The sequence below is a fragment of the Haemaphysalis longicornis genome, unplaced genomic scaffold (assembly GCF_048455015.1).
Source record: "Haemaphysalis longicornis isolate Haplotype H1 unplaced genomic scaffold, Haemaphysalis longicornis Haplotype H1 scaffold_9, whole genome shotgun sequence".
Lineage (NCBI taxonomy): Eukaryota > Metazoa > Arthropoda > Arachnida > Ixodida > Ixodidae > Haemaphysalis > Haemaphysalis longicornis.
The window spans coordinates 41,439,324-41,465,838 of record NW_027526460.1 but is presented as its reverse complement, the minus strand read 5'-3'; the positions used below and the strand labels follow the sequence as shown (position 1 = coordinate 41,465,838).

Below are 26,515 nucleotides of genomic sequence, written 5' to 3'. Positions count from 1 at the left end.
GGCTCGCGCGTATGGTTTATGCCCGTGCAATTTGTCGAGCGTGCGCCCGTTCGGGAGCGCCTGCTGGCTTGCAAGGTAGGAGGGAGTGGACGAAGCAGCGCTTTTAAGCAATTTGCCAGAGACCAGGAAGTGCTGACGGAAAGGATACTCGAAGAGGTTTAAGAAAAGACGCCGTTTTTTTCGTAAAGTATACAAAAACCATCAGTGCACCAAAACCATCAATTTATAGCTAGCGCTTTTTTTTTTTTCATTCTTTTTTCAGCCACTCCAACGTAGAAGCATGCATGCATTTTACACATTACATGCAAACAAAACAAGACAACAAAACAAGGGCATCTATACCGTATTTGAGCGTCTATAACACGCTAGAAAATAATAAAATCTCTACTGAATACCCATAAAGAACTATCCGATAGTAGGTAAGCATTCCGGCCGCATCCGTCGCACTTACGAAGAGTCCACTTAGGCTTTCTTATCTGGCTCATTTACTGTCATACGCCTTTACGCTTGTTTGTGTCCAGCTTTTATCTCGCTCCTCGTCGGCGCCGTTCTTAACCCAAAAAGCGCCTTTACTTTATTTTTTACAAGCGGGCTTCACTTCAATACACGAGAGCAATGTAAAAAGCCAACTTTACTAACAGTGCGGGCCAACTTTACTAACAGCTTTGGCAAAATTTTCTTGGCCATGCCAGAAGTTCACAGGCCACAAAAAAATTCAAACACCAAGCTTAGCTCTCGAGCGAGGCTGAAACATTTAAAAAAAAGCCCCTTTCTTTCCCACTGTCATTAAATAACTTGGTGACAGTTTAATGGACCTTTTTCCAGCAGCATAGCCCTCCTGCGGCGCGCGCCCGAACCACACTTGGGGGAATATGGAAGAACAACGGCCCTTTTTTCCGCCTGCCCTGCGCAGTTGAGGAAGCCGTCCCAGGCGCCACGCATGGTTTTGGCGGCAGAGAAATTTTTCGATGGCAGCCGGAGCGCCTGCCTGCCGGCCGCTTTCAGGGCTCAGAAAACGTTGCAGCACTTAGCTGGCTCGGCGTTCGCAACCGGCTAATCCAATATGGCGTCGTTTTGTTTACACTTTGCTCCCCAATAATGGCGGATTGGTCGCTGGAGCGAAAGTAGCGCATGCGCAGAGCACTACTGAAAAAAAAGGTCCATTCTATGCGGCCCAGAAAACTTCGGCGTGGCTTAGAAAATTTCGACAAAGACATCAATGTGCTAATATGGTCACGTAACTATACCATATAATATGCGCATCCACCTAGCACGTGGTAACGCAATAGTCAGCCATTGGTCAAAGCGTCGTGCATTTGGTGTGCACCAAAAAGCTTTCGTAGAGAGGCCGAAGCTCAACAGGCAAATAGAGAACAGCCTCACCCTCAGCCAGAAAAGCAGCGCACGGACGCCAACAGAGGGACCTGGGAGGAGCGGTGCACAACCCACGCGTTTTCGTCGTTCCCGCGCACCCAAGGTGGAAGTGTTCGTTTCCCAGGCGAGAACGCAGAGCACAAGGGCTGTCCACGAGTTCTTCGTCTCCGGTCGGCCGTCCGCGACTAATTGCGGGGCTCGGCGTAATAATTCGCCTGCGAGGAACGCCGTAACAACCACGGCTACGCGCCTCCTTGGATGACCGGGGCGAGCGGGGAGGACATAAGCGCGGGAATTCGGTAATGAGCGCCTTTGGAAAACGGGGGAAGGGAGGGGGAGACCCTTCGGGGCAGCCATGATCGCTGTTGTTGTTGCTCGGACAGGCGTGCGCGAGGAAGATCTTTCAGGAGGGAAAAGTGCGGAGACGCACATGTCAGTCATGTGAAACCGCGGGGAGCGCTGCTGTTGGCGCCAGGAGAAATACAGGGGAACCGAGAGACGCAACAGAGAAGCAAGAAAGATAACGGCCGAGGGTGCCACCCATCAGTCACTAAGACGGTGGCCGCAGTGAGTGTGAATTTCCTTTGTCGTCCTCCTCTAATTCCTGAGAGGCTGGCCCTTTTTGTCGCGAGCTCTTTTTTTTTTTATCCCCTCTTGAACGGGCACCTTTCGTGACCTCCTCTTTTCACTCGTTCACATTCTTGCTGAGGATTTGCGAGAGCGTTGGGAGAAGCACGGCTGCTGGGGTCACGTGTTCGGACCGAGTGTTGCTTACAGCCACTTACAGCTAGTTGTCTCCCCCGGCAGGTATTCCGTGTCTGGACTTTTCTGATGTAGGCGAAAAGCAAAAACGCCCGTCTGTACGAGATTTCGGAGTACGTGAAAGATCCCCAGGTGGTCTAAATTAATCCGGAGCCCTCCACCACGGCACGCCTCATCGCCTGCGTTGCGTCGGCGCGTTGAACCCTACAATCAATCAAAATCAATTCCATGTTTGTAGAAACGTGAGTTAAATGGGGTTGAGGAAAAGAGAACGCTAACAAGCGCGGAAATAACAGCTTCAGAAACGAAATAGAAGTCACCCGGATAGAAAATAGACTTTGTTACAAGCGGTACTTTGCTAAAAGGGGATAATTTTTTCGCCCTGCAATGCCGTTGGGACCCTCAAAAACTTCGAATAAAGCGATAATTAGAACAGCGGTTTCGTTATAACGAGGATATACTGTATTTTGTGACACAGCCGATGCCCATGCAAGTGTACTATTAGTACACGTGCGTATGCATCAGTGATGCCTTGCTAGGTGAGGAACTCGATGTAAAAAAAAAGGCGGGTATTTTGAAATTACTCACGCTTTTTGCTTTCTGCGCCGCCTTGGAGAGGTCGTTGTAGTCTGGGTGGTGTTTGGGTGTCGCTGAGGCCAGCTGGGACAGGTACTGCTCATACTGCAGCAGGCGCTCCAACTGAAAAAACGAGGGAAAAGAGCCGATTGTAGAGAAAATAAGTACGCCAGCAATCGAGTGCCAAGCGAGTGGAAACAGGCTTGTATAGGAGTGTACCGGGGAAAAAAATATGTCACTTCACATTCCGTTGCTTCGTGCTACTTGTTATACACAATATCTTATCTGTGCCACATGGTGTGCCGATTTTTCGCGACGAAGTTATCAATGAGTTCATTGCCATTCTTCGTGTCCATAAGCATACGTCAGTGGAAAGCGCAAGTCAACGTACATCAACATACATCATCACCGGGTGTGACGTCACGACCCAAAGTGATGTCGCTTGCGCTCATGATGTGACTGTCAGTCGGTGACGCAATCGCCAGTGACAGAAGTGTTATCCAGGGAAGCCCCCCGTGTGCAACTAATGGATGTTGCTGCCGAAGTTAACGAGCAGAACCTATACGTTCGTGCTGAACCCACCACGGAAGCTCAAGAAGACAAGGCGAAACGACTGGACATGTGAGTAGGCAGATAGTCATAGACGATGAGACAATCTCGGTTGGGGGGCGTACGCGCCGCCAAGCTCCTGTCAGGACGCAGTTATGCAACGTGCACGTTTTGGCGACTGAGTCGTGCGGAGGCATCCGAGCGCGGCACATCAATACAACGAGAGAAGATGCGGAACGCAAGCTTCACGTACGGACGAATTCATTATTAATGCATTAATGCAGTATTAAAGAACCAATCTCATTCACGTATCAGCAAACAGGCGGCGTCTAAAACCGATGATCATATTTGCGATACCATTATAGAGTGTGATATTACACGTATTAATCAATAGCTTAGCGTCTCTATGACTGGATTTCTTTCCGTCGCAGCATTAACTTTGTACAGATTACGACCTTCTTTCATGATTCAAGCCTCCCAACTGAATTTTAGGCTATCGTATCCCAAGCTGATGCTGACACGGTTCGAATGTATCGTTGTAGTGGTGACGTCGATACGTACTATATAACAGTGAAGGCGAGAGCGCGAAGAGAGACCACTTCTTCCCCTGCCTCCTCTTTGCGCGTAAATGCGCGTCGTCAGTCGGACATGCCATGCGGTCTCTCGGAAACCACGCTGGGACCACGGGACGAACGCTTTCACCGTATGCAGTCGTCACGAAATCGTTGTGCAATCAGTGTTCCTCGCTGTCCGCACCGGAGGCGCCCGAGCACACACTGCAGGCGCACAGATCGGCACGCGCACGCACACGACACATTCCTGTTCTGTTCTTCTTGTTGCGGACGGAACAACGAGGAGAGAAGGCCTTGAGCTGCAGTGAAGACATGACTTCGTGCAGAGCGTGCGTGTGCGTGCGTTCAGGTTAAAAGGAGCGACCGTGACGGCGACAGCCGGCTGTTTGCTCCTAGAGCTTTCGATTCGCACTGTTGCCCTAGTGCAAACTTTCGAGGCCGATTTGCTTCAATGACAGCCACACGTACAGCAAACTTTGTGACGGAGTAACGCCGAGGTCGGGATAAGTTGTTTCTGTGCGTCAAAAAAGTACCTAATGATAAATGAGTATTGTATACACGCATATGAAGCAAATGGGAGACATGACGAAAATGGAGTGCATTTTCGCCGAAAAACCTGCCTTCGTCAGAAAAAGGCTTTTCTCTGACTGTCTCTTTCTGAACCACTCAGCACAGTTGACCGGAGTGATTTATGCCAAGTTCGTATCTATGACAATTTCCGCACGCTTACTGAGCATTCTATTCATAAGAACGTCTCGAGTGGACAAATAATAAGCGAAAACTGTTCCGTTTTAGCTTTACGGATAACCTAAGAAAAAAGACGAGTTTGGTTGACATGTAACCGGAAGGGAAACGGAAATAAAAGGTAATCTTCCACTTTAAACTCAACAGGAAGTAAAGCGCCAAGTCACAAACTCCGTCGGAAGCTTTTGTCTCCAAGTGAAAAAGGAAACATATCCGCCTAATTGAACACGCACCGACAAATATACCCAGCCAACGTACAAAACAGTTTCAGCGGAACAATGCTCGGATAAAACGTTCAATAATTCGACGCTTTTTCAGTTCCAGCCAAAATTTCCCCGTAGCAACGACGCAGCCTGCCGCCAGAATAATTGGAAGCGAGAGCACGTTTTCCGGACATTCTTTGGACGCACCTGTTGATTTAAACCGCTATTCGTGTGGTGTGCGCACACAAAGAAGACTTCTCAGTTCCGGTGGCGCAGGCTAAAAAGGAAACGGAAGTGAAACCCGCAAAAACGTTGTCCCGAAAGCAGTTCCGAAAAGTCAATTTCTGTAGAACCGGAGGGAACACCCATATGCCGGAAATATCCGTGAGCATTTGCTACTCCGAGTTGTACAAAATTACAGTAATCCGTGGCGGCACGCTTCTTTAGGAACTCTTAAGTCGAGCCAATGCGTTGGCGGTGGTCACCTTACGCTCCCCGCAAGTTCCGTTTTTAAATTTCCCCGGTACCTTTTTTTATTTGCAACGACAGCCGCCTGCCGTACGACCCAGAAACTCCTTGTAAAGGTTGCTTCACTGAAACCATGCTCGCGACGAGGAAAAGCCGGCCTCATGAAGGGCGCATCGGGCTCTCTTTTAAGGAGCGTGATCAGGATCGTTTATGAATGTTTTTTTTTTTGTTTTTTGTTTTAGGGGCGAAGCACCTTAGGGGCCCGGCCTGTCGTCACGGTAAATGAAGGTGTCAAACGATGGTAAAAAACAAGTATATAATGAATAAACCGGTTCAAAATAAACTATCACGATTTAAACTAATTTAAAATACAGGAATAATCAGGATTTCATTGCATTAATAACAGAAATTTGTTAAATTCCTTCTTAAAATTGGTTTCAAACGCCAGGTTTCCTCCTGTAAAGCATGCTTCTTAGCATGCTTCGGCGTGTCACACGAAGACAACTTACGGGCAGTCTGTCTCATTTAATTGCTTAAATCCGGTTCAACGCAAGAGAGGGCGCCACCGCATCAGCAAGCGCGAGATTGGTCGTTTCGCCGGCGCTTCTCCGGCGCCCAATCACCGCGCACCGTGTGGCAATAGAGAGACAACGGCGCGCGTTGGCTCCAGAAACGCTCATTACTGCGGTGGACGCTGAACTGCAAGCTCGCAAGGAGCGAGAACACGCGCCATTAGCAGCGATTTTGTGTGGGAAACACCGGCACACACTGCACGCAACACCCTCCCCAGGTTTCACGTTAGTGGAGCTTGGCTTTTTTTTTTTTTGCCGTGAAGAACCGAAGCAGCGACTCCATTGTATTGTCGCCAGTTCACCCGACAATTTGAATCACGTGGATACAATGATTTTAATCAACTCCAGCACCGACCGATATTCATAAAAGGCCTGACGTTTGCTGGACGAACGTCAGTGTGTAGTTCGCTCTGCTGTTTCAAAGAGATGAACGCCAACGGACAAACTTAATCGAGTTGCGCGCAATCGAAAATATGTCAAATTTCTGCGCTCCTTCCTCTCGTAACCGCTAACGAAGAAGGAAAGAAAAAAAAAGCTTCCGAATAATTTGCCGTGCAAGCCACATGGTGTGCTTTACGGGGAAAGTTGAGCGAGAGTAAACGAAGAATACATAATCGCTCCACACACACACACACACACACACACACACACACACACACACACACACACACACGCACACACACACACACACACACACACACACACACACACACACACACACACACACACACACACACACAAAAAAAAAAAAAACAGGGTCATAAAATGCGCAACCACCGTTATTCCTCGCGAATGCATAATAATCTCCGGAGAGCGTAAGCCACTACGATTGCGACCTGAAAAAAGCCAGGGTCATCGCTTCCAGGAACAGCCGGGCCTCAAGATATCTGTGCGTCACAGGCCGGGCACGCGCCAGCAAGGGACGGCCGGAGGAGAGCCGAGAAAGGTCGGTGGTGCGCGCCTCATCGATGCAGAAAGCTGCTACTCGGCTCGGTGGCGCCCCGCGCAGTGTCAGGCAGATGAGTTTTTTCGTTCGGCTCTACCTGTTCGCCAGCATGGGTTGTTCCTCTCTCTCTCGCTCTCTCTCTCTTGGAGAGGGAGACACGCGCCTCGAGTCGGAAAATTGAGCCGGCCGTTTGTCAAAACCGGTGTAGCTAGATGCCGCGCGGGTCGCCGCTGCCCCGGGCAAGTTCAAAAGCAGTGCCGTAAGGACGGCCGGCCGATCGGCTGCCGTTCCAATGGGACGGTGACGGCGGCGAGACAAACGCAAGTTCGCGCAAAGGATGCCGGCGTTGGAAGCTCGTTCTCTTGCGCTCGGCCGCTGCCAAGGCCGACGAGTCAGTAGGTCCCGGCTTCTGGCTCACAAAGGGGCGTCCTCCCTGCTTTTTCCAGTGACTCCGAGAAAGCCGGCAAAAGTGTTGGACGCGGCCGCTGTGTCAGAAAATAAGCCTTGTGGGCGCCTTCTACGAAGGACGTGGCCGCACTTCCGGAAAGCGAGTTGACGAGGACACGGCATCTTACAAGGTGTGCTGTCATCTTTCAGCCACACTGCTTACCGCCGGCTCCTTGACGAAGAATCAGCCGTCGAGATCACGTGACGATACACGCCTTCTGTTCAGCGAAAACCCGCGCTGCGACCAAGGGCACCACCGGCAAAAGGATGAGCAGGCCGCGGCATGCGCTTCTCGCCGCGCTTGCCGCCGCCTCCCTCTTCTTTGGCTTCCAACGCGGCTTTTATCCGTCACTTTCACACGTCCTAAGCTGCTCGGAGAGGAACGTAGGACCCGCCCAATGTCTCTGCGAGCCAAAGCAGGCGAGCACGGAGCCGCAGGAGGCTTCGGCATTCCGCAAAGTCACTCATCCCGCAAACATGCATCTGTATATACATGTACGTGTGCGTCGAAAAACTCCATCCATGGCCGTCGTAAGACCTGTGACGGGAATACGCACGTCAGTGCAGCGCCTTCCACGCAGTTCCGTTTGTCGAGGCAAAAATCTACGTAATAAAACGGATCCCAACAAAGTAATCGATGACAGAATACCACAGCAGGAAGGCGGAACGCCTGAAGCAGAATAACAAGGTCTAAAATTCCGAATGCGCGCGGGAGGAAACGGCCAACATTGGCAAATAAATGCCAGGATGTGCTGCAATTCCATATTAAGCTATTTTTCGTGGGGAGCAGCCCACAGTTGTACTACCAAATAAAGAAAGAAAACTTTCTAGTTGCAGCTTGCAGGCTTTAAATAAGCCTCACCTGATGAATTTTTATACATTATCTAAAATCTTATTTCTACTATTTTTTTTTGCCCCTGTGAAAATAAATAAAATGTCGTAGCCAGGCGTCGGCCCCGCTGCGTGACTGGTGCCGAACGCACAACTGGTGAAGACGATTCCACTCTTGACTTTAGCGGCTCCCCACGTAAATGCTGTACTGGACTCAGCTCAATACGAGCTAACAAATCGCTTACAAATCACCTTACGCGCGATTGGGGCGTTTTCTCTCAACCACGCTCGCCAAACTCCGTGGCCAGCTCGAGCGGCTTCGAACGTACTTTCCCGCTCCCGGCAGTCGGCTTTGCCTGGCGGCTCCTAAGCGTTGGGGAAAAGCCGACCATACGACCATACTGCCCGAGTAGAGGGAGGACTGTACGGCAATACTACCTTCGGTTTCATTACTGGCTGTGGTATAAGGGTACCGACTCAGGGTACGTACTGATTCACTAACGTACACGCAAGACACATACACACGTACACGGAAGGCATCCAGGTCTCTGGGCGACAATACACTTTCTGCGGCCGCTTGAAAAAGGAAATAAATGTCCACAGGCGGACTACATTTGTTCAACGCGCTGACGGCCGATGCAAAGAGGGCTCTTTGCGTGCCGCCACAGCTTCGTGGCCCACAACCGCGTGCTACTGCCGAGACCGACCTTCGGGGCCTCGGCCGCCTGGACGCCGTCCTCGGGGAGCCAACCCGGAGCGCGCGAAGCGGCGCGGGGCGCTTAAGAGGCAAGAATGCGTGGGCGTCGGGGCATGCCGCTGTCGACAGTTCGCGAGACGACGCCCAGCGCGATGCAGGCCCGCGCGGGCGTGACGCGAAAGCGAGCCCCTTGGCGCCTGCACGAGGAGTAGTAGCAGCTCGGTACGCATGCGGGCCGGTCGCATACCTGAGAGGCGTGTCCTTGGGCTGACGTTCTCGCCGCGCGCCTCGTAGTACGTGCCCGAGGAAGCGCGCTCGGATCGCCACGATGAGCTGGCCGCCGGTGAAAGTGACTGCATGCCCGGCGCAGTGGCTCTTGAGCAGCCAACGGAAAGATTCAATGCAGCGAACCCTCGATATAAAGAACTTCAATATGACGATACCCTTGATATAATAAAGTTACAAGGTATACGTGGTATTCATTGAAAAGTTTAGCCGTAAAGATGCAATGCAGCGAACCCTCGATATAAAGAACTTCAATATAACGATATCCTTGATATAATGAAGTTACAAGGTATACGTGGTATTCATTGAAAAGTTTAGCCGTAAATTTATTCGCTTGGCAACGCTGCAAATGGCCACGGACATGGCCGAAGCGCCACAGACATGGCGCGGATTGTGCCACTGCGGCCGCGCGCCGAAGAAAAAAATAACATCGGCGTACGTCGTCTGCTCCGTTTCAACCCGATTTTTAACGGTGGTGTCAACAGAAATGTGATTAATCGCACTCACATTGGAGTCGAGGCATTACTTTGCGTTCGGCGGGCTAGAGCTCTGAACGCCCAACCCATATCATGCGTTTAGCACGGACAAGTACCGCCATCCCGCGGAGCCCGACGTAACCAGTGACGGCGCACTCTCATGGTTGCCTGCATGCGGCTATTGAATACAGGCTATATAAGTGACCTAACGCCTATCGCAAGTCGTATATTTATTACCCGCCGCGCTGGCTCAGTGGCTAAGGCGTTGTGCTGCTGAGCACGAGGACGCCGTTCGATTCCCGGTCGCTGCGGCCGCTTTTCTGACGGAGGCGAAAAGCAAAAACGCCCGTGTGTACGAGATTTCGGCGCACGTTAGATACCAGGAGGTCAAAATTAATCCTGAGCCCTCCACTACGGCGCGCCTCATCGCCTGCATTGCGTCGGCGCGTTAAACTTTGCATCCAATCAATCAATCAATCAATCAATCAATCAATCAATCAATCAATCAATCAATCAATCAATCAATCAATCAATCAATCAATCAATCAATCAATCAATCAATCAATATATTTATTATCGTTACCTACACGGGCAGGCCTCCTGCGGAGCACGGCATTTGCTGCGCTGCAAGCGGGAGATAAACAGCTAGAGAGTGATGTGCCCTCCCCCCCTTCCCCCAAGAATGAAAAATGTAAGAACAGTTGACCCTGTAGTTTCATTCATGATTGACCGGCATAATTTTGTTTGCGGTTAAGTTGACGTTCGGCTTTGGAGTGGTCCGGTCCGTCGTCGGTCCGGTCGAAAGCTCGCCGGTCCGGTCGGAATTTGTTGTGACGCGAAATGAGAAAAAAAAAAAAAAAAACTGCCCTATGCCTGAGAATATCCCATAACCTCAGCTACTGTCTAAATTCCTTCGCTCCAAAGGCGCGCGGAATTCAACATAGGATGGGTACCCCTTTGGGACCGTTTATACGGCGATTTGTATTACTTACATTCGTCGCCAACTGCCACTGGCATGGTTTTATAGCATGAAAGATACGAGAAAGCGCCGCTCACGCTAGCAACCTTTGTTGGCCTCGAGCAAATATAATTTAGTAGTAACAGAGGGAGTGTATAAAGAACGGCACCTGCAGGTGGAACATCGGCCACTGTCGTTGTTGTCATTATTACACCAATTAATAAGGCCTACGTCAAGGCACGCAAAATTGACAATACTACACCCCTTCCCAATACTGCTCAGGATATACAATTCACCCAAACGCACCACAGCGGTGGTCTGAACTGTATTCGCTGAAAGTGCTTACAGTCGGCTTCGTCAGTGCCCATTCGATTGATCTCCGGCCGAAAGCACCCGGCGGGAGGAATCGCGTTCGCCGCCGAAGCACTCTGGCAGTCCAAGCTCATGAAGCGCAGTAGAAGGGCCTTCGATAAGGCAGCGGAAGGAATTAGCCGCGATCGAACCGCGCACTTCGCCACGAGCCCCGATGGCGGCCGAGCCCATTTGGGGCGAGGGAATTGAAGATATGCGGCAACGCAGGAGGAAGCCAGCCATGTAAACACACACGTAGCCAAGCCAGGCGAGCCTCGCCAAAATAGCACGCTGCTGTAATGGCATCCGACCTTCAGCCACTTTGGGGGAGAAGGCGAAATGAGTACCAAGGTCTCCGAAGAATGCCAGTCTGCGAGCCACCTTACTGCTGCTATCTGCAATCATTCGCCCACACTGTGCGCCTCCCAAAGGAGGAAACAACAAAAAAACCGAAGACAAGAAGGAGAAAACTGGTTGAGAGCGGCGAAACCAGCGGGCACGCGTGACGTATTGCCCTGCGCCGTGCCCTAATCTTCGCCGCGTGTGCCTTCGCGAAGGCCCGGCCTCGGGCGCGTTTCCTAGCTTTTGGTTTAGGCTGCTTCAATAATGGCGCGCTCCACTTTCGGCGTAGATCACGCGCTGTCCCCACGCCGACGTGGTGGAGTGGCCACGTGAAGCTACAACCCACGCGCGACCGCGGCACTTCATTCCAGCGAAATCGTCGCGGGCAGAGAGACAGACGGCTGGCGCGCTTTTCGGAACGACCGCTCTGAATGTACGAGCGTAGAGGCGACCTGTTTGAATGCGTAAACATTCTTTGTCGACCTCCCTTGAATATCCGTCTGTCACGTAAGACTCGGTGTAACACTTTAGCTGAGAAAGAAATGCTTCACTAAAACGCCCTAGTGCCTCTGTACTTTGGCATCAAAATGCTTATTTTGTGCCGTAAGAAATTACTTCACGTATTCCTGTTTTTCGTCCATTTTACCTCCATTCTCCTCGATGTTGTAGTAATTGTTCCTGCCTTCCGATAGAGTACCAGACAAATGTTAAATATTTAGGTATTCTTTTTGACTCGAATATGTCCTGGAACAGTCATATGGCCTACATTTGTGGACACCCCCGTAAAATTTCTTGCTTGCTTTATTCACTTAAGTTTCTATGTCCGATCACTGTTAGAAGGTTAATTGCGCATGCCCTAGCTTACAGTGTACTCCGTTACGGCATATGTTGTTTTTATTTTTGTACTGCTTTCTGGCGTAAGAAAATTAATGCCATGTTGGAAGGAATTCTTCGCTCAGTTATGTATGGTATGTCAAGGGATGAAAACCTGAGCGTCTTTGCCTGTTTGAGAATGCACTCCTTTGACTCATTGTTTAAGGAGACTGTCGTTTTGAAATATCTGTACACAAAAGAATTCTGTCACACATACACTCCTGCTCGTGACTTGCGCCCACGTGATCGTTTTGTTATTCCACGTGTTCGCACTTATTTCGGGGAACATGCTAGTTCCTTCTATGTCCCGCGCACTATGAACGAGTTGCCTGATGTCTTTTTTTCTGACATTACCCGCAAACAAATCAAGTCGCAGCTTCTACAAATGCTCAGCTAATTTCTTTTTTTTATCTTTTTTTTGTATATGTTAATACTATTCCTAGATGTTCCCCAGCTGCCGGGCGCTGCCCTACAAGCCCATGTTGTGGCTTAGGCAGGCATGTATTGTACATTGTATATGAATAATAAAGTTTATTATTATTATTAATAAAGTTCACAGCAATGCGCAAGGGCGTAATAGTGAAGCAAACTTTATAAAGCTCGGTGTATAGCATTTATGAACATATTTAATTGCCGCCGAAAGACACGATTGCGCACTTTTCCTTTGTACATCATGCTCTGGCCGAGTGATTCACTGTTTGATTTTGCACTTAGTCAGGCGGACTGCCTTGCACTCGTTGTACATGCTAATTCAATCGAGTACTCATAGCGACCCGTCGAGGTGGCTCAGTGGCTAAGACGTTGTGCTGGTGAGCACGAGGATGCAGGTTCGATTCCTGGCCGCAGCGGACGCTTTTCTGATGGAGACGAAAAGCAAAAACGCCCGTGTGTACGATATTTTGGCGCACGTTAAAGATCCACAAATAGTGAAAGTTAATCCGGAGCCCTCCTACACGGCGCGTTTCATCGCCTGCGTTGCGTCGGCGCGTTAAGCCCTACAATCAATCGAGTAAGCATAGCGGCTTTGTTATTCCCTCCTACTATTATTTCTGGGTTTACTTTTCAAAACACACAGTGAGCGATCGCGGATTTCGGCAACTGGCTTCGCGTGTGCATAGAAACAGGGCGTAGGCCTTTGCGAAAAGCTGAGAGAAGACTAGAACTATTATTGCGTAGCAAGTTAGTGCTCTTTGCTCGGCTGACGTCACTAGTTACCTTAAATACCGTCCCCCTCTCTCTAGAATTATCCGGAGCCTTGCGACCATCGTTGAAGATCGCTTCACAAGCTTCGCACGTGACGCAACGCACGTCGACGGAGTCTTTTATTTGTTCAGTACAATTTTCAAGACTTTCCTCATTCCGCCTGCTGAAATGTTCAACAACTGCTTACCGAAGAACACCATTCATTTATAAAGAGAGCACGGCATTAAGATTGAACACCGAGATATACGCTTCAGTTTCATCAAACGTAAGCATGTTTTCATTTTCTTCATCTTTTTTTTTCCCTCCGCAAGAACGTGAGGCTTCCGCACCGCGCGCGCCGGTACGACTACGCATGTGCCGCAATAGATCAAAGAGCGCGATACGCGCGTCTCGAGATACAGTGCGCATCACAAGCGAAAGCGCGCAGGGACTCGAAAGCAGTGGGCGGGGCCTACACAGCGCGCTATCGGCGGTGCGCCTATTTGCGCGGACATAAGGGCACACCACGCCTACTACTACGCTTATTTGTTATGGAGTAACTACACAAAGAAGAGAGAGAGAGATAAAAGGAAACAGTAATGACTCGCTCGGATGATTAACGGCTACGAGACGGGGCAGCTGCTCACGGAAGGCCATATTGCACCGAGCCAAACTCGTGCGCAACTACCGGGCCGCAAGATAAATGGCAAAACGTCTAATTATTCGGAAATCCGCGTGGCTGGCGTCCGCCACTGCACCCATAAGGAAAGAGAGAGGGGAAGGAGGTAGAAGAGAGAGGAATATAAGGGAGGGATAGCTTTCTGTCCTCGGAAGGCGTCCAAGGTGAACCACCGCGGCAGGAAGCGGAGAACGGTGTAGTACAGAACGGTGTTTCCAGGGGCGCCGTGATCGAATTGCAGATATAACTGGATTTACGATGTGACTGAAGCTCGGGTTTGGCCGAGAAACGTGGGAAAATAGGCTTCGTGACCGGATGCACGCGTGACAATGAACCGCAACAACACATTGCGAGACACACAAAAAAAGTCTTAGACGCGTAGGACGGAGACTGAGCTTCTGTAAAAGCTATATACACAGTGCGAAGGTTCATGGTGTATATGTCCGCGAGTTCAGCAAAAGCCCGCGGGAATTCTGGTAATATAACGACACGTGGCGCGGCAACCATTCGGTATCCCGAAAACCCAACAGCCCTCTTGAAACCCTTTCATTTCCCCATACAACAGGAGTATAGACGTATGAAAAATATTATTCACCCCTCAGTCTAACGACGACGATGGTTGAATGCGAAGCTTTCTCGTGATGGATTCTTTGGTTGGCCAATAACCACACTGTACGAGTATGTGCTACTCTAGAGGTACGCACTACTTTTGTCGGGTGTGCACTCCGTAGGCCTAGCGATTGGGTTTGGGGTGTACGGCACGAATCTGTGCTGTTTGGCGTTTAGTGAGCAATTGTTTAAGTGGGTGAGGTTAGAGGTGTTCAACCTCAAGATGTGACGCTAGGCCTACTGTCGTAAACCTCGAAATGGGACGTTAGGCCTAACGGCTCGCAGAGCAACGCCATTCTTCCCGTTAAGGATTATTTAGTTGTCGTCTGGGTTTTCCAAGCCCCTTCGACCATGTCGAAATGGAGCAGTGGGATAGACGCCGGCTTCATAACGCGAGGGACGCAGGCTCGATTCCGGCCACGGGAATACTATTTTTCTTCTTCCTGTGGCCGGAATCCACCGACGATCATTTTTCATTATCGTCAGAGAAAGTTGGCTTTCCTGCAGGGCGTATTGGCGTTCGACGGCATCAGAGAGGACAACAAAGCTTCGCTTTAAAAAGTTGAAGACCGTATGAACATTTTGCGAAATACTCAGCAGCCGGTTTAGCCATGGGTTAGAGAGCTGGCGCCTAGCATAAAAATAAACACAAATGCATTGGGGGGAAAACATTTTTCCAGGGGCAATATGCCACCTAATATCAAAACATGGAGGCCCTACAACCTTTTTTTCTTCATTTACTAGTATTTTTTGCAACATGCTGAAGGCTGCCTGTCTAAGCTCAGTCTATCGCAAGACACGATCTGCTAAATCCTAACCTCGGGCAGCTTTGCTGTAAAAAAGGGGGCAACACAGCTGCCGACAGGGAAAGCGGCTCGTCAATAACAATCCGGTAAGACTCGGTCCCTCCGTCATACTCAGAGTGAAACATCTTCGGACTATTCAGCGCGCACCGTCAAGACGCGCGCGCTCACGGACATGAGAACACGATTCTTGAGAAGACTTCCTCTTGCGTGTGCGCAACGCACACCGCCGCGGTTCATTTGACCCCTGGGTGCGTAGGATGTTCGCGCTCGACAAAACGCCTGATGTGTGCGCGCGCTACACCGAAAGGGCCCAAGGAAAAAGTTTCAAAAGAGGCGGTGGCTTACGGCCCACAACACTAAGTCCCCGCAGAAAGGGCCAGAGTTCATCTGACCATAAAGCACGACTCTTCGTTTCGTATGCTCGTGAAGGCAAGAAAAAAGCAGCTCCGACCTTTTCCAGGTCCCGGTCCGGATCGTTAAGCCGTCAATCATAAACCACACGCCTGCCTATATTTAGCGGGAATACGCGTTCTATATTTACTGGGGAACGAAGGACTACATTTGCGCATGCCAAAACGCTGAGGGCTGTAGGCGACGAAATCCTCCACCCTGCGTGCTCGTCCAGCTGGCGCTTATGACGGTGGCCTCGTGTGAACAGTGCATAACTGGTCGGTCGGTCAGTCGCTCAGTCAGCAGAGCGCGCAAGACACGCGGCGGCGATGGAGAAAAAAACGAACGCCGAGAAGGCGAGCGCGGCCAAACTCTTTCCGCGTAACTTTTTGGAACGCGCTCCGGAAAGCACGCGAATGCGCTTTGCGCCGCTGCCGACGTTTCGGCTCTGGACGCGAGGTCTTGGCGTTTTCGGGTTATTTTCCTCGTCAAAAGCCATCGACCGACCGAACGATGCCTGCGGCTGCTGCCCTTTTGCGCGTGTAACGGTCCGAGGGCCAACGCACGCTTCACAAGGGACGCTTTGAAGTGTGCAACGACGCGGCCAGCACGCGTTTCTAGCGGTGAAGTGTTACAAAGTGCGAAAAGGGGAAAATTAGGCTGCTTCAGGTGAGCAGTTTCTCCGCCTTTTTCGTCGTCGTCTGTCTCGTCTTTTTTTTTTTTTTTCCTCGTGGCTCGCCGGCTGAGAGCAACTAGAGTGCAGCTGAGAGTTCAAAGTACGCCCAGTTGCGTTCCAGTGTAGTTCATTTCAGAGGCGAAGTAGACAAAGAACGCCGCCTCGAAACAACGAATTTCAGTCACATCAGAAAAGAAAGAAAGTATGTGAAGTTACTTGGTCTCTCCACACCTTTTGCATGAGACAGTTACACAAGTATGCTTCATCTGGGTTAAAAATAAAAAAAGGAAATGGGGAAGGGGGGGGGGGGTGCGGGGGTAACGACATCATTTGTCAGGCTCGTTGCAATTTTGCAGCTTCTTTGTGCACGTACCCTGTTTATGCGTTAAATAAAATGGGAATAATTCTCCCTCTCTTTCCTTCTTTCGACAAACACACATGCGCACACACACATACTCTCTCTCGTGCGCGCACACACGCACGCACGCACGCACGCACGGACACACTCACTCACACACACACTCACACACACACACACACACACACACACACACACACACACACGCACGCACGCACGCACGCACGCACGCACGCACGCTCGCTCGCTCACTCACTCACTCACTCACTCACTCACTCACTCACTCACTCACTCACTCACTCACTCACTCACTCACTCACTCACTCACTCACTCACTCACTCACTCACTCACTCACTCACTCACTCACTCACTCACTCACTCACTCACTCACTCACTCACTCACTCACTCACTCGCACTGACACCTCCGATCAGACTCCACGCTATTCTTAGGATACTATAGTATTCCATATGTAAGAGAACAAACACTATAAAACAAAACAAATTGATGCTGGTGTACAAGCGTTAATTTTTTTTGTTCTTTTAATTACCAGCTTTCGGGGTGTACTTTCCCTCTGCGACGTCAGAGCCCAATCCGAGGGCCTCAGTCGTGGTGACCCACAAAGCGTTCCTTTACCCGCCGCCTGCGAGTGAGTGAGCAGAGACAGGCGGCGAAGCCAGGCAGTCAATCAGTCACCATCGGCCGCCGCCGAAGCGGCGCTGGAAACGAGTCTCGCCGAAGAAAAGTGAAATTGCCTGCGGTGTCCCGTGTGCGTTTCCTCGTCTTTGGCGGGGAAGCGCCCACACGCGTCACAATCACACACGCGTGGAGGGAAAAAAGAAAAAAAGAACAAAAACACCGCGGAGCGTTACTAGTGATGTGTGACAGCCTCAGCTCATTCTTATTCATTTTCTTTACTTTCTCGCCTTTTGGTTAAGCTTTTTATGAGCGGAATTTTTTCCAGGCGGATCATTTCGCGCATTTGTCCTTGCTATATCTTTATATAGCACGCAAAATTGTTATATATATATATATATATATATATATATATATATATATATATATATATATATATATATATATATATATATATATATATATATACAGAGAGAGAGAGAGAGAGAGAGAGAGAGAGAGAGAGAGCGGTACCATTGAATCTGGAAATATGGAACCGCTCCCCCTCTTTCTAGCGACCCCCCCCCCCCCCCCCCCGCCTTCCTGCACCTCCTTTAGTGCTTCCACACAGCGCTGTTCAGCTATCACGAGCTGCGACAAACGGATTTTTGTGCAGTCCTTTCTTCTCTTTCGTCGCGGCAGTAAACTGGAGCAACGTAAAGGTCGCGGACGTAGCGGGTATCAGGCACAGACAAGAGAAAGAAATGCTCGTCCAGCTCACAGCAGGTTGCCTCTAGTCCTCATGAACTTCCCGCTCAGCGCCAGTCATATTAGGGGGGGGCCCATTCACACCGGGAGGGCGCAGCCAAACTCCCAAGCAAGGCACGGCAACGAGCCTCAGAGTGTTACATTTCGATCTAAATGTTGCATCTGACTACACGCGAACAGCTGCACGATCACCAGTAAATGCTCGCCTCGGAAAAATAACTCCCGGTCGACACCGCAGCCGCATTGACTATATACAACAGCCACGAAACGCAGCCAAGGTCTCCGCGCTCAGGCGTACGCGTAGCCGGTTACCGTACGCTTACTAGCAATTTCCGCGGCTCACTGATCGCCCCGGCAGGCTTCGCCCATTAACGCGTGGTTCAAGGGAGACGGGGCCCCATCGGCTCGCGTTTCCGTGCGAGCCTAATCACGAAGACGGGTGAACACAATGTGCGATCGCAAGTTGCCCAGCAGTGCTGGTGCCCTGTAGGGCACATAGCTGCGCAGCTCCAACATTTCTCCTTGCCGGCGACCTAGATCACGCGCGCCTCACAGGGCGATACACTGTCGCGAGAGCAAGGGACTGCTTATTAACCAATAGTTATCCCAGCGCGGAACGTCGCCAGATCCGGCCGGATCTGTCGGGCCGCCAGTAACCATACGTTTCAAAGCGAAACCTTCCGTCTGAGTCGGCCATCGCGTGTCGTCGAGCGGCAACTGCTATGCCGGTGAGGAGACGCTCCAGGTTAAGCGACGTGAATTACACGTGCGTGGGGAGTCACAAGAAGGGCGCAGACGTAAGTGAGTGCCTTGTTGCGTGTGACGGAGTGGGTCAAACGGATTCGCTGCGCCCGACTCCTCCAGAACTATAGCGAGCTGCTCATCGCGTGAGCGATGGAGGAGCGATCTCTCGTTCGGCTCTTATCGGGGACGGGCGGCACGCACGCACGAGGCCTCGCTTTCCTCTTCCATCACGGCTCTTGCGCCAAAAGTCGCCCACGGAACGTGCAACGAACTGCGTATTCGAGAAATCGCGGCCTCACGAACCCCCCTGACAATTACGGTGGGTCGTCACGTCCTCTCGACCGACCGTGAACTATATACTTTCTTTCTACCTCGCGGGCTGCTAACATCGACCGGAACGCCTTCTGTACACGCGGGGAGCAGCGATTACGAGTACGGCGTCGTCAATCGCCTGTTCTTACACGCGTTCGGAACACCAGGGGGACCACTGAAAACGCCGCCGACGGCACGCACTGGGGGAAAGCCCTCTTTCCGCTATACTTGCCTGTTGCGACCGGCAACGTTTTGGGGAGTGTGTGCCGAAGAAAGCGAGAGTGCGCACAGGAGCGCACGAAGCCTTGATAGCTGCCCCACGCATTGTCTCGCAGTAACGCCCCGCAAGCTTTGCGTACACAGAAGCGGGCAGGCTAGAGAGCCGCAACGTTACATCGTCCAGTTGCATTTCAGTCGTCGCGTCGTGCGAGTAGATGTACTAGTCAATTGTTTCTTTGTTTCCGCCTCGACCTCTGAACCTCCGACTGCTTCTGTAAGCATCCCTTCGCTCTCGGAACAGCAACAGAATTGCCAGTTTTGAACGTAAAGGGAAGGAAAAAAAAAAAAGACCCACTACAAGGGGGGTTCCCCTCCATCACGACTGCACGCAAACGCATGCACGGACAGTGTCGCCGCTAAGTCCCCGCATCGATCTCCCGCGTTGTGAGACTCGACAAGGCGCGGCAGGCAGGCAGGAATAATCGCTGCGCCTATTGTTTCTCTCCAACACGCCTCCTGCGTTCCCTCCACCCTCACTTTCCCGATCGGTTATTCCGGCGAAGCTGTTCCTAGCATCCGCATCGCCTTGTGGGGCGGCCGAGGGGGCTTCGCTACATACATAAGCCGCACGTGCGGCTGTTTCCGATTCGGCCTTTTCCGCAGACGACGACCCCGGCGGCATGCGTCTTTCTGGCGGGAGACAGACCACTCCCGACATTCTCGTTTCGTTTTCGCCGACTGGCCGTGAAACACAGAGCGCGCTGGCCTCCTGCACTCGCCATTTCTATTGCAGGCTTTGGACGGACAGACGGATGGGCGAGTCGGAGCGACGGACACGCATACACGTCGGCTGTTGTATAATTCTGGGGTTGCGCTGCTCCGCGAGGGGCGGCATCATCCGCGGCGCTCGTCTCACCCTCGCTGGCCGCTGGCTCGCGCGGAGGTGATCTGCGCGCGAAACGAGCGCTCCTTGGCGCCGCCGGTTTGTTCTTTTTCTCCGCGTTGACCCGGAGAAGAGGGCGGAGGCCGGACGCGCCATGATTCTCCGACCTTTTGCGCTTCCTTTCGCCGAAGCCTCCCTGACCACCGAGGAATATTTTTTTGACGCCGTTTTACATCTTCTGTACCTTCAGGGTTCTTCTTTTTGTTTTCCTGACCGAGCGAAACCGCCGCGCCGGATGTACAGTCCAGGCACTCGCGTTAACTCCTAGAACTTTGCTCTTCCTGGAGCCATAGTTTCTTTTTTCTTCTTGCCGTCGGAGCAACCAGCCTAAAAATACAGTGTTCCAAATGCTGTTTTAATAAATTACCTCAAGAGGCCTTCTTACCCGCACTCGGTGGTCCCTGAACAAGGCATGGCCCATTTTCCAACGCCCAAGTGTCTCACATTGAGCTAAAAGAACGATCGCATAACAGAGTACCACGAAGGTATAAAGGCAAGCCGCTACCCTCTACTGAACTGTTTATTTTATTCTTCCTCGTCTAGCCGCCTAATGGTCCGATCATCTATGGACGACCGCAAATTCATGACTGCTCCAATGCCAACACCCCCGTGGAAGAATAGGCCGGCACAGCGTGTACAGGTCTAATTCGCTTGTAACGAACATTTGCATATAACGAAATAAGACAGTGCAGGACAGCTCCACATGAGAATAGAGGATGAAATTTTTCGTATTAAAACTTTCTTACGCAAGGAACGAATTTCGCGTAACGCATAAGTGGGCTTTATAGTATTGCGTGTCCTATTAATCTACGGGTCACGAATGCCCCACGCCCAACGCTGTGGACACGAACAGCTTCCTTCCCCATGCAAAGCCTATCGCGTATACGCTACACCAAAACCTTGCCACAGCCGCCTGCCCCCTTCGAGTCGGTCTTTCGCCCGCTCTTCCGATCGTGAAGAGAAAGTGACAGTCACTCTCGCCGTGGACTATTACGTCCAACAGAAGATGGAACGGATGCAGCGGGCAACGGCGCTGCGCTGAGCGATGCCCTCGTTTGCGTGCGCGCGGGGCATCGCTGCGGCGAAGACGGCCCTACAGGCAGCGGCGGACGTGCCGCGAGGAATTTCCCAGCGAAGACTGGCACGTTGCGTGCGCGTCCGAGGAGACACCGCGGGTCGGTGGGTCGCTCGGTTGGCAGTTCGATCGGTCAGTGGACTTCAGTCTGGGACACGCGGGTCAAAGGGCTGCGGCAGGCGCGCATAAGAACGAAGGGCCGCGGCCAAGCATAAGTGAGCGCTCCCCCTTCCTTCTGCCGTGACGTCGCACTTGGAGCTCATCTCCTTCTCTGTTACGCGATAGTCCCCGGAAAGCCTTCGATGCCGGTTGTTGTGGGAAAGATGTGGGACTTAACTTGATGGGAGAAAAGACAGCGACACCCGGACGGTTCGCGCAGATTACTTCAAGTCGGATATGCTCTCGAAGCACGGTGGAACTGAAGGTAGACGGTTAGACTAGTTGCTGTCGCGACAGCTAGTCGGGGCAGCTCGAGTGCCGTGACACACGAGAAAAGATAGACAGGGTGACCCATAGACTAAACGTTTATGCCAAGTGTCTCGCTCGACGTCGACTTAGTGTCGTCCTGCCTTTGTTCTGTTCTGCGTCCACGAATCGGTGGCACTAGCCGTGAACGAATGAACAAAGGTAAATGGCATTGCGCACTCTCGTCGAGTTCCGTTGAAAAAAAAAAAACAAAACAAAAAAGAAATTAATGGTCGTAGTATCAAAGGGAGCCCCTCTACTGTCAGCTGCCGGATGATCAATGAGATTACAATGTTATCGATAGGCACTCGTCGTAGAATGCGTATCGCAAAAAAAAAAAAAAACAAAAAACGCAGTACATAAGGTAAAGCACGCATCACCAACTTATACTGAACAGAACAAGTGCAGTGCAACTTACGGAGTGTGTGTTCCCGACGCGTTCCGGCTGCAGCGACTGAGGAACTACGACGAAAAACAAAACGCTTTGAGAGATAGCACACTGGACAACGGTTCGCCTTATCGCTTACGTGCCGAGATAAAGATGCGCCGTGTCGCCACATACCGAGATGGGCGCCTGTAACACAAGACACATCCACTTATAGGCGCTTAGCAGGCGTGAACAAAGTATCGACACGAATCAGGCGCAATTAGGAAGGACAATACCCGTCTATACAGGGCCCTTCGCGGCAGTCACTATGGCTTTCGACCCTGTCACCTTCCACATGAAGCCGTGTTGCGCGACCAAGGCAGGGGCCTTGCAGACTCGGCGCTGTGTGTATAGGCGCTACGCACCTAGGGTAATTTGACCTCATCTGACAACGTGCCTCACCGTTCGACGACGGAATAACGGAAGCGAAGCGTACCTCGTTTCACGAAGCAAGTATTGGCGAGTGTTCAAGGTCTCGCGCAATTCGGAAGAAACAAGAAACCATGCCCGCGCCGCGAACGACACTCTGTCTGTGCCGATAATGATCGCACACTGTCCGTCCTTTCTTAACAATGCACGATTCGAAAGAGCAAACGAGAACAAGAACAAGAGAACTTAATACCTTGCAGTCATTAAAGAAAAGACGACAGAAAATTAAGCAAAAGACAAACTGATGTTCGAACTTGGGCTAGGTTTGAGCTTGCACCGCGCTGGCGTTTCCCAGCCATTTATTAGTCCCTGTATCGCGCTGTTTATCGTCAGAATGCAGTAAACACACACAGCCGCCGTTTTCTTTAGACATTATTGCGATCTGATAATACGTCTATTAAAAGCCAAGGTTCCATCGCCTCGGTGTATACAGCCAGAAAAAAAAAAAACTATCTGCCAAAAATGCCAAAAACTTTAGGCAAAAGGTGATTTCAATATACTTTCTTTTTCTTGGAGACACCGGACAATCTTCAAGCGGCTTTTCTCCCAACGTTTGTGAGTTCCTACCACTACCGATAAAAATCCTGCAGGAAACATCCGGTCAATGATAGTTGTGATTAAAACACTACGTTTGGCCCTCGTCGAACAATTAAGTGCGTTAGTGTTTGTTAGAAGCTAACGCAGCTGTTAACTAACATTTAAAAGAAAGAAACTCGGATTCTGGCGTAACCAGTGGGCCCTTATGTATTTAAAGCATGTTGTCCCTTCCGCAAAACAGGAGGACGTGACGGAAATTCGTGCTTTCTTAGTAAGAACAAATATACGGGGAGGTGGGGGGAACCTAGGAAAGTAGTAATGGGAAAAAGAAATGCCACAATCATGGGCAATAAACCCGTTCTGATTACAGCAGCCTTGATAACTATAGACCAGAAAGTCTCTTGAAGTGACAACATACAGTCATGGACAAACGATCAGGAAAATACGAACCAGAACACACAAATAGCGCGATTTCTTTCCATGCAACTCAAATTGAAGCGTAGATTAATTACAGTATCAAAGTTGGGAAATGTGGCGTTCCAAACTTCCCAATAGCGCGTCATTATTGGACCTCCACGAACAGTAGGAATTTTTCAATTTCGCGTGTTCTGGTTTATATTTTATAGTTCGCACTTCGTTTGTACATGACTGTACATCATAAAAAGGACGCGCAGAAAAGACAGTGAATAAAGAAGATTTCAATTTCCTATTCCCACGTACACTTGGTTTCCGAGATCAAGAAAAGCACCGGACGGTGGCTGTCGCGTCCAGCCTTGAAGAGCGAAAAAAAGACGACGACCTAAGAACTTAAAATGTTCCCAAACGTCTGCTCCCGCATAGTGATGCCGAGGACCTACAGGGAAACTAAGCACAGAAAAAACAATGTTCTCAAAGGTCCTCTATGAAATCCGAAACTGGGGCAAAACTGGGATAAAGAAATAAAAAAAACCAGTAACGGTTAAATAATAAGAAAAAACGGGGAGGTGTACACGTACACGCTGTAATTTTGTACGGGCGTGTCTTAGGTCGGAGCCGCACAACTGAGGCACTAAATCAAATGAATTCAAGAAAGACTGAAGCGAGATAAGAAGAAAGAGCAGCTAATCGGCTGGTATATACAAGAGGCGTTAAGGAACGAAGCACGGCATTGCGATCACACTTTCCGGTCGCAAAGCAATAAATTGTTTGCAACGAACAAGCCGTTCCGCGCATGGTACGACCATGGCGACCTTCTGGCGGGGACAGCTTTGGCTCATTCGACAGCCTGCGTGTAGGCGTTGGGATTAGTGGTCTTTGCCAACGCGCTCACGTACAACGCATCTACAGGGACTTCGTGCGTCGAATCGTGGGATAACATTGCGTAGATCTGGCGGCTCGGAAGAAGACAGAAACGAGAGAAGAAGAAGAAAAAAATGATACACGCGCGCATACGCAATCACAACAAAATTGGCTTTCGTGAATGCATACCGCGTGTATACAGACTGCACTTTTGAGCTGATGATTGTATGGCGACTCGGCGCCAGTTTCCAAGCATGCTGGGAGTTTTCCGCTGATAAGGAGGGTGGCGCTTGCTCCAGATACCACGCCACAGAGCTCCTACACTTCGTACTATATGTATCGCAGTCGCAAAAGCGTAGGTGCGCAGATGCATAAGCTCAGTTTCAGAAGCTTGGTTGGCTGTATTCCGTACCTCCACTGCGCGAAGACTTCAACTACGCTTCGAAGCTTCCTTTCACTCAGTCTACAGCAAAAACACATGAAATCTCTCCCGATAACTTACTCATGTCGTTCAGGGCTCCCGGAACGGATTGAGCAGCGCTTATAAACCAAGTGGAGAGTCGGAAAACTTTTGACGATTAAAAGGCCGAAGAGCGCGGATTTCGCTCATCACTGCCAACGTCCAGCGTCATGTTTGTGACCATAGAGAGCCATCGGAATCCCTCTCACATTCCCCGACGCCGGCGCATCGTAAACGAGAGCAGGAACTGCAACGATGGCAGTGATAAGCACGGGCTACTCGCACCCGGATAGACGCAAACATTTGCTCCACGAATTGCTGCGCGATAGTGCGAGGAGGCAACGGTCCGTCGCTCGCAGTGGCAGGTATGCGGAATGCGACTCGCCTGGCACGTAGCGTGAGTTATCGCCTCTTATCTTCCCGCCAGCACAGCCGACAACACGGACAGTCCTGTCGGAGAAATGACGCGACGAGTAGCACGTGGCAAGTACGTCACGGATAATCGTCTAGCTTGTCGTAAAGCGTGCTTTTGTTACTGGCGCAGCGCAACAAAGCCAGCATCGTTCAATGGTCAAGATAAGCGGAGGCCCGTTACAGATAACATGAAGTACACGGAGTTGATAATGGGAGCCTGTTCCTGGACTTGGAGGTGCTCTTGCTCAAGAGAAGCTCGGAGTGCACTTTTTTTTAGTTTGTTTACGAACGCGGGAACGCGCCTGCGTGCAACGCACTGCAATTACCAGAGTGGCATGCACGGTATCAGAATGTTGCTAAAGTGTGTCTCAACCCGCAAGCTACAGGCACGTTCTTCCGCGCAAACGTCACAGCCTCGGAGCATTAGTTCTTCTCAGCTTCTTAGTTTGTCTTTTTATCATGTACACACATCAATAAGAGTAATTTTTAAATAAAATTAGGTCGTGTTTTTATTCTTTATAATCTAGTGTCGTTTTTTCTTCGCGTCTTGCCCTCTGGTCTGTAACCTCTAACGCAGGCGTACCAAATCTGGCGCCCCTGCCCCTTAAGGGGACAGACAACCGATTTTTGTCGAGTATGTTTTCTTTATCCCGAATGAAAGGGCACCCTTTAAAACGCCTTAACCCGAAACGGTTTTGCTGATAGCACCCTAGAACTTGAGGTCAATGGGAGAAGCCTTCATCCTGCAGTGTACCTAAGTAGGCTGATGATGATGATTATTATGACCAGCCATACGTGTACCACCAAAGCGAATGCTGGGGCACGTCGTGGGGAAGGGGGGGGGGGGGCGAAGTGGGGCACGTTGAACCTACTTTAGGACAGCCGAAAAAATGCCACCGGCTTTTACCCTCCGCAGAAAACCTGCGGAGGAAAAAAAAATAACAACTTATCCGCTGCACTAATCTTCATCCTAAGTGCATTTTACAGAGTCCAGGGAGGGGCGCTTGAAAGAAAAATCGTCGCCCGCCCTCCTGGCGGCGGGGATACGACTGCGTTGCAGCCTCTCCGGCAGCAAGGTCAACAGCCTGGTCGCCGTTTACGGT

The 26,515-nt window shown here is 50.7% G+C and overlaps 1 protein-coding gene across 3 annotated transcripts in view; it reads right to left on the bottom strand.

The window, feature by feature from the left end:
• Positions 1–26,515, bottom strand: part of LOC144152189 (uncharacterized) — a 648,411-nt gene that overhangs the window by 35,631 nt on the left and 586,265 nt on the right. For all 3 annotated transcript variants that reach the window (XM_077683415.1, XM_077683416.1, XM_077683417.1), the window contains one exon: positions 2,725–2,835. In XM_077683415.1, the coding sequence (XP_077539541.1) occupies positions 2,725–2,835 (111 nt within the window). The remainder of the gene's footprint in view (positions 1–2,724; positions 2,836–26,515) is intronic.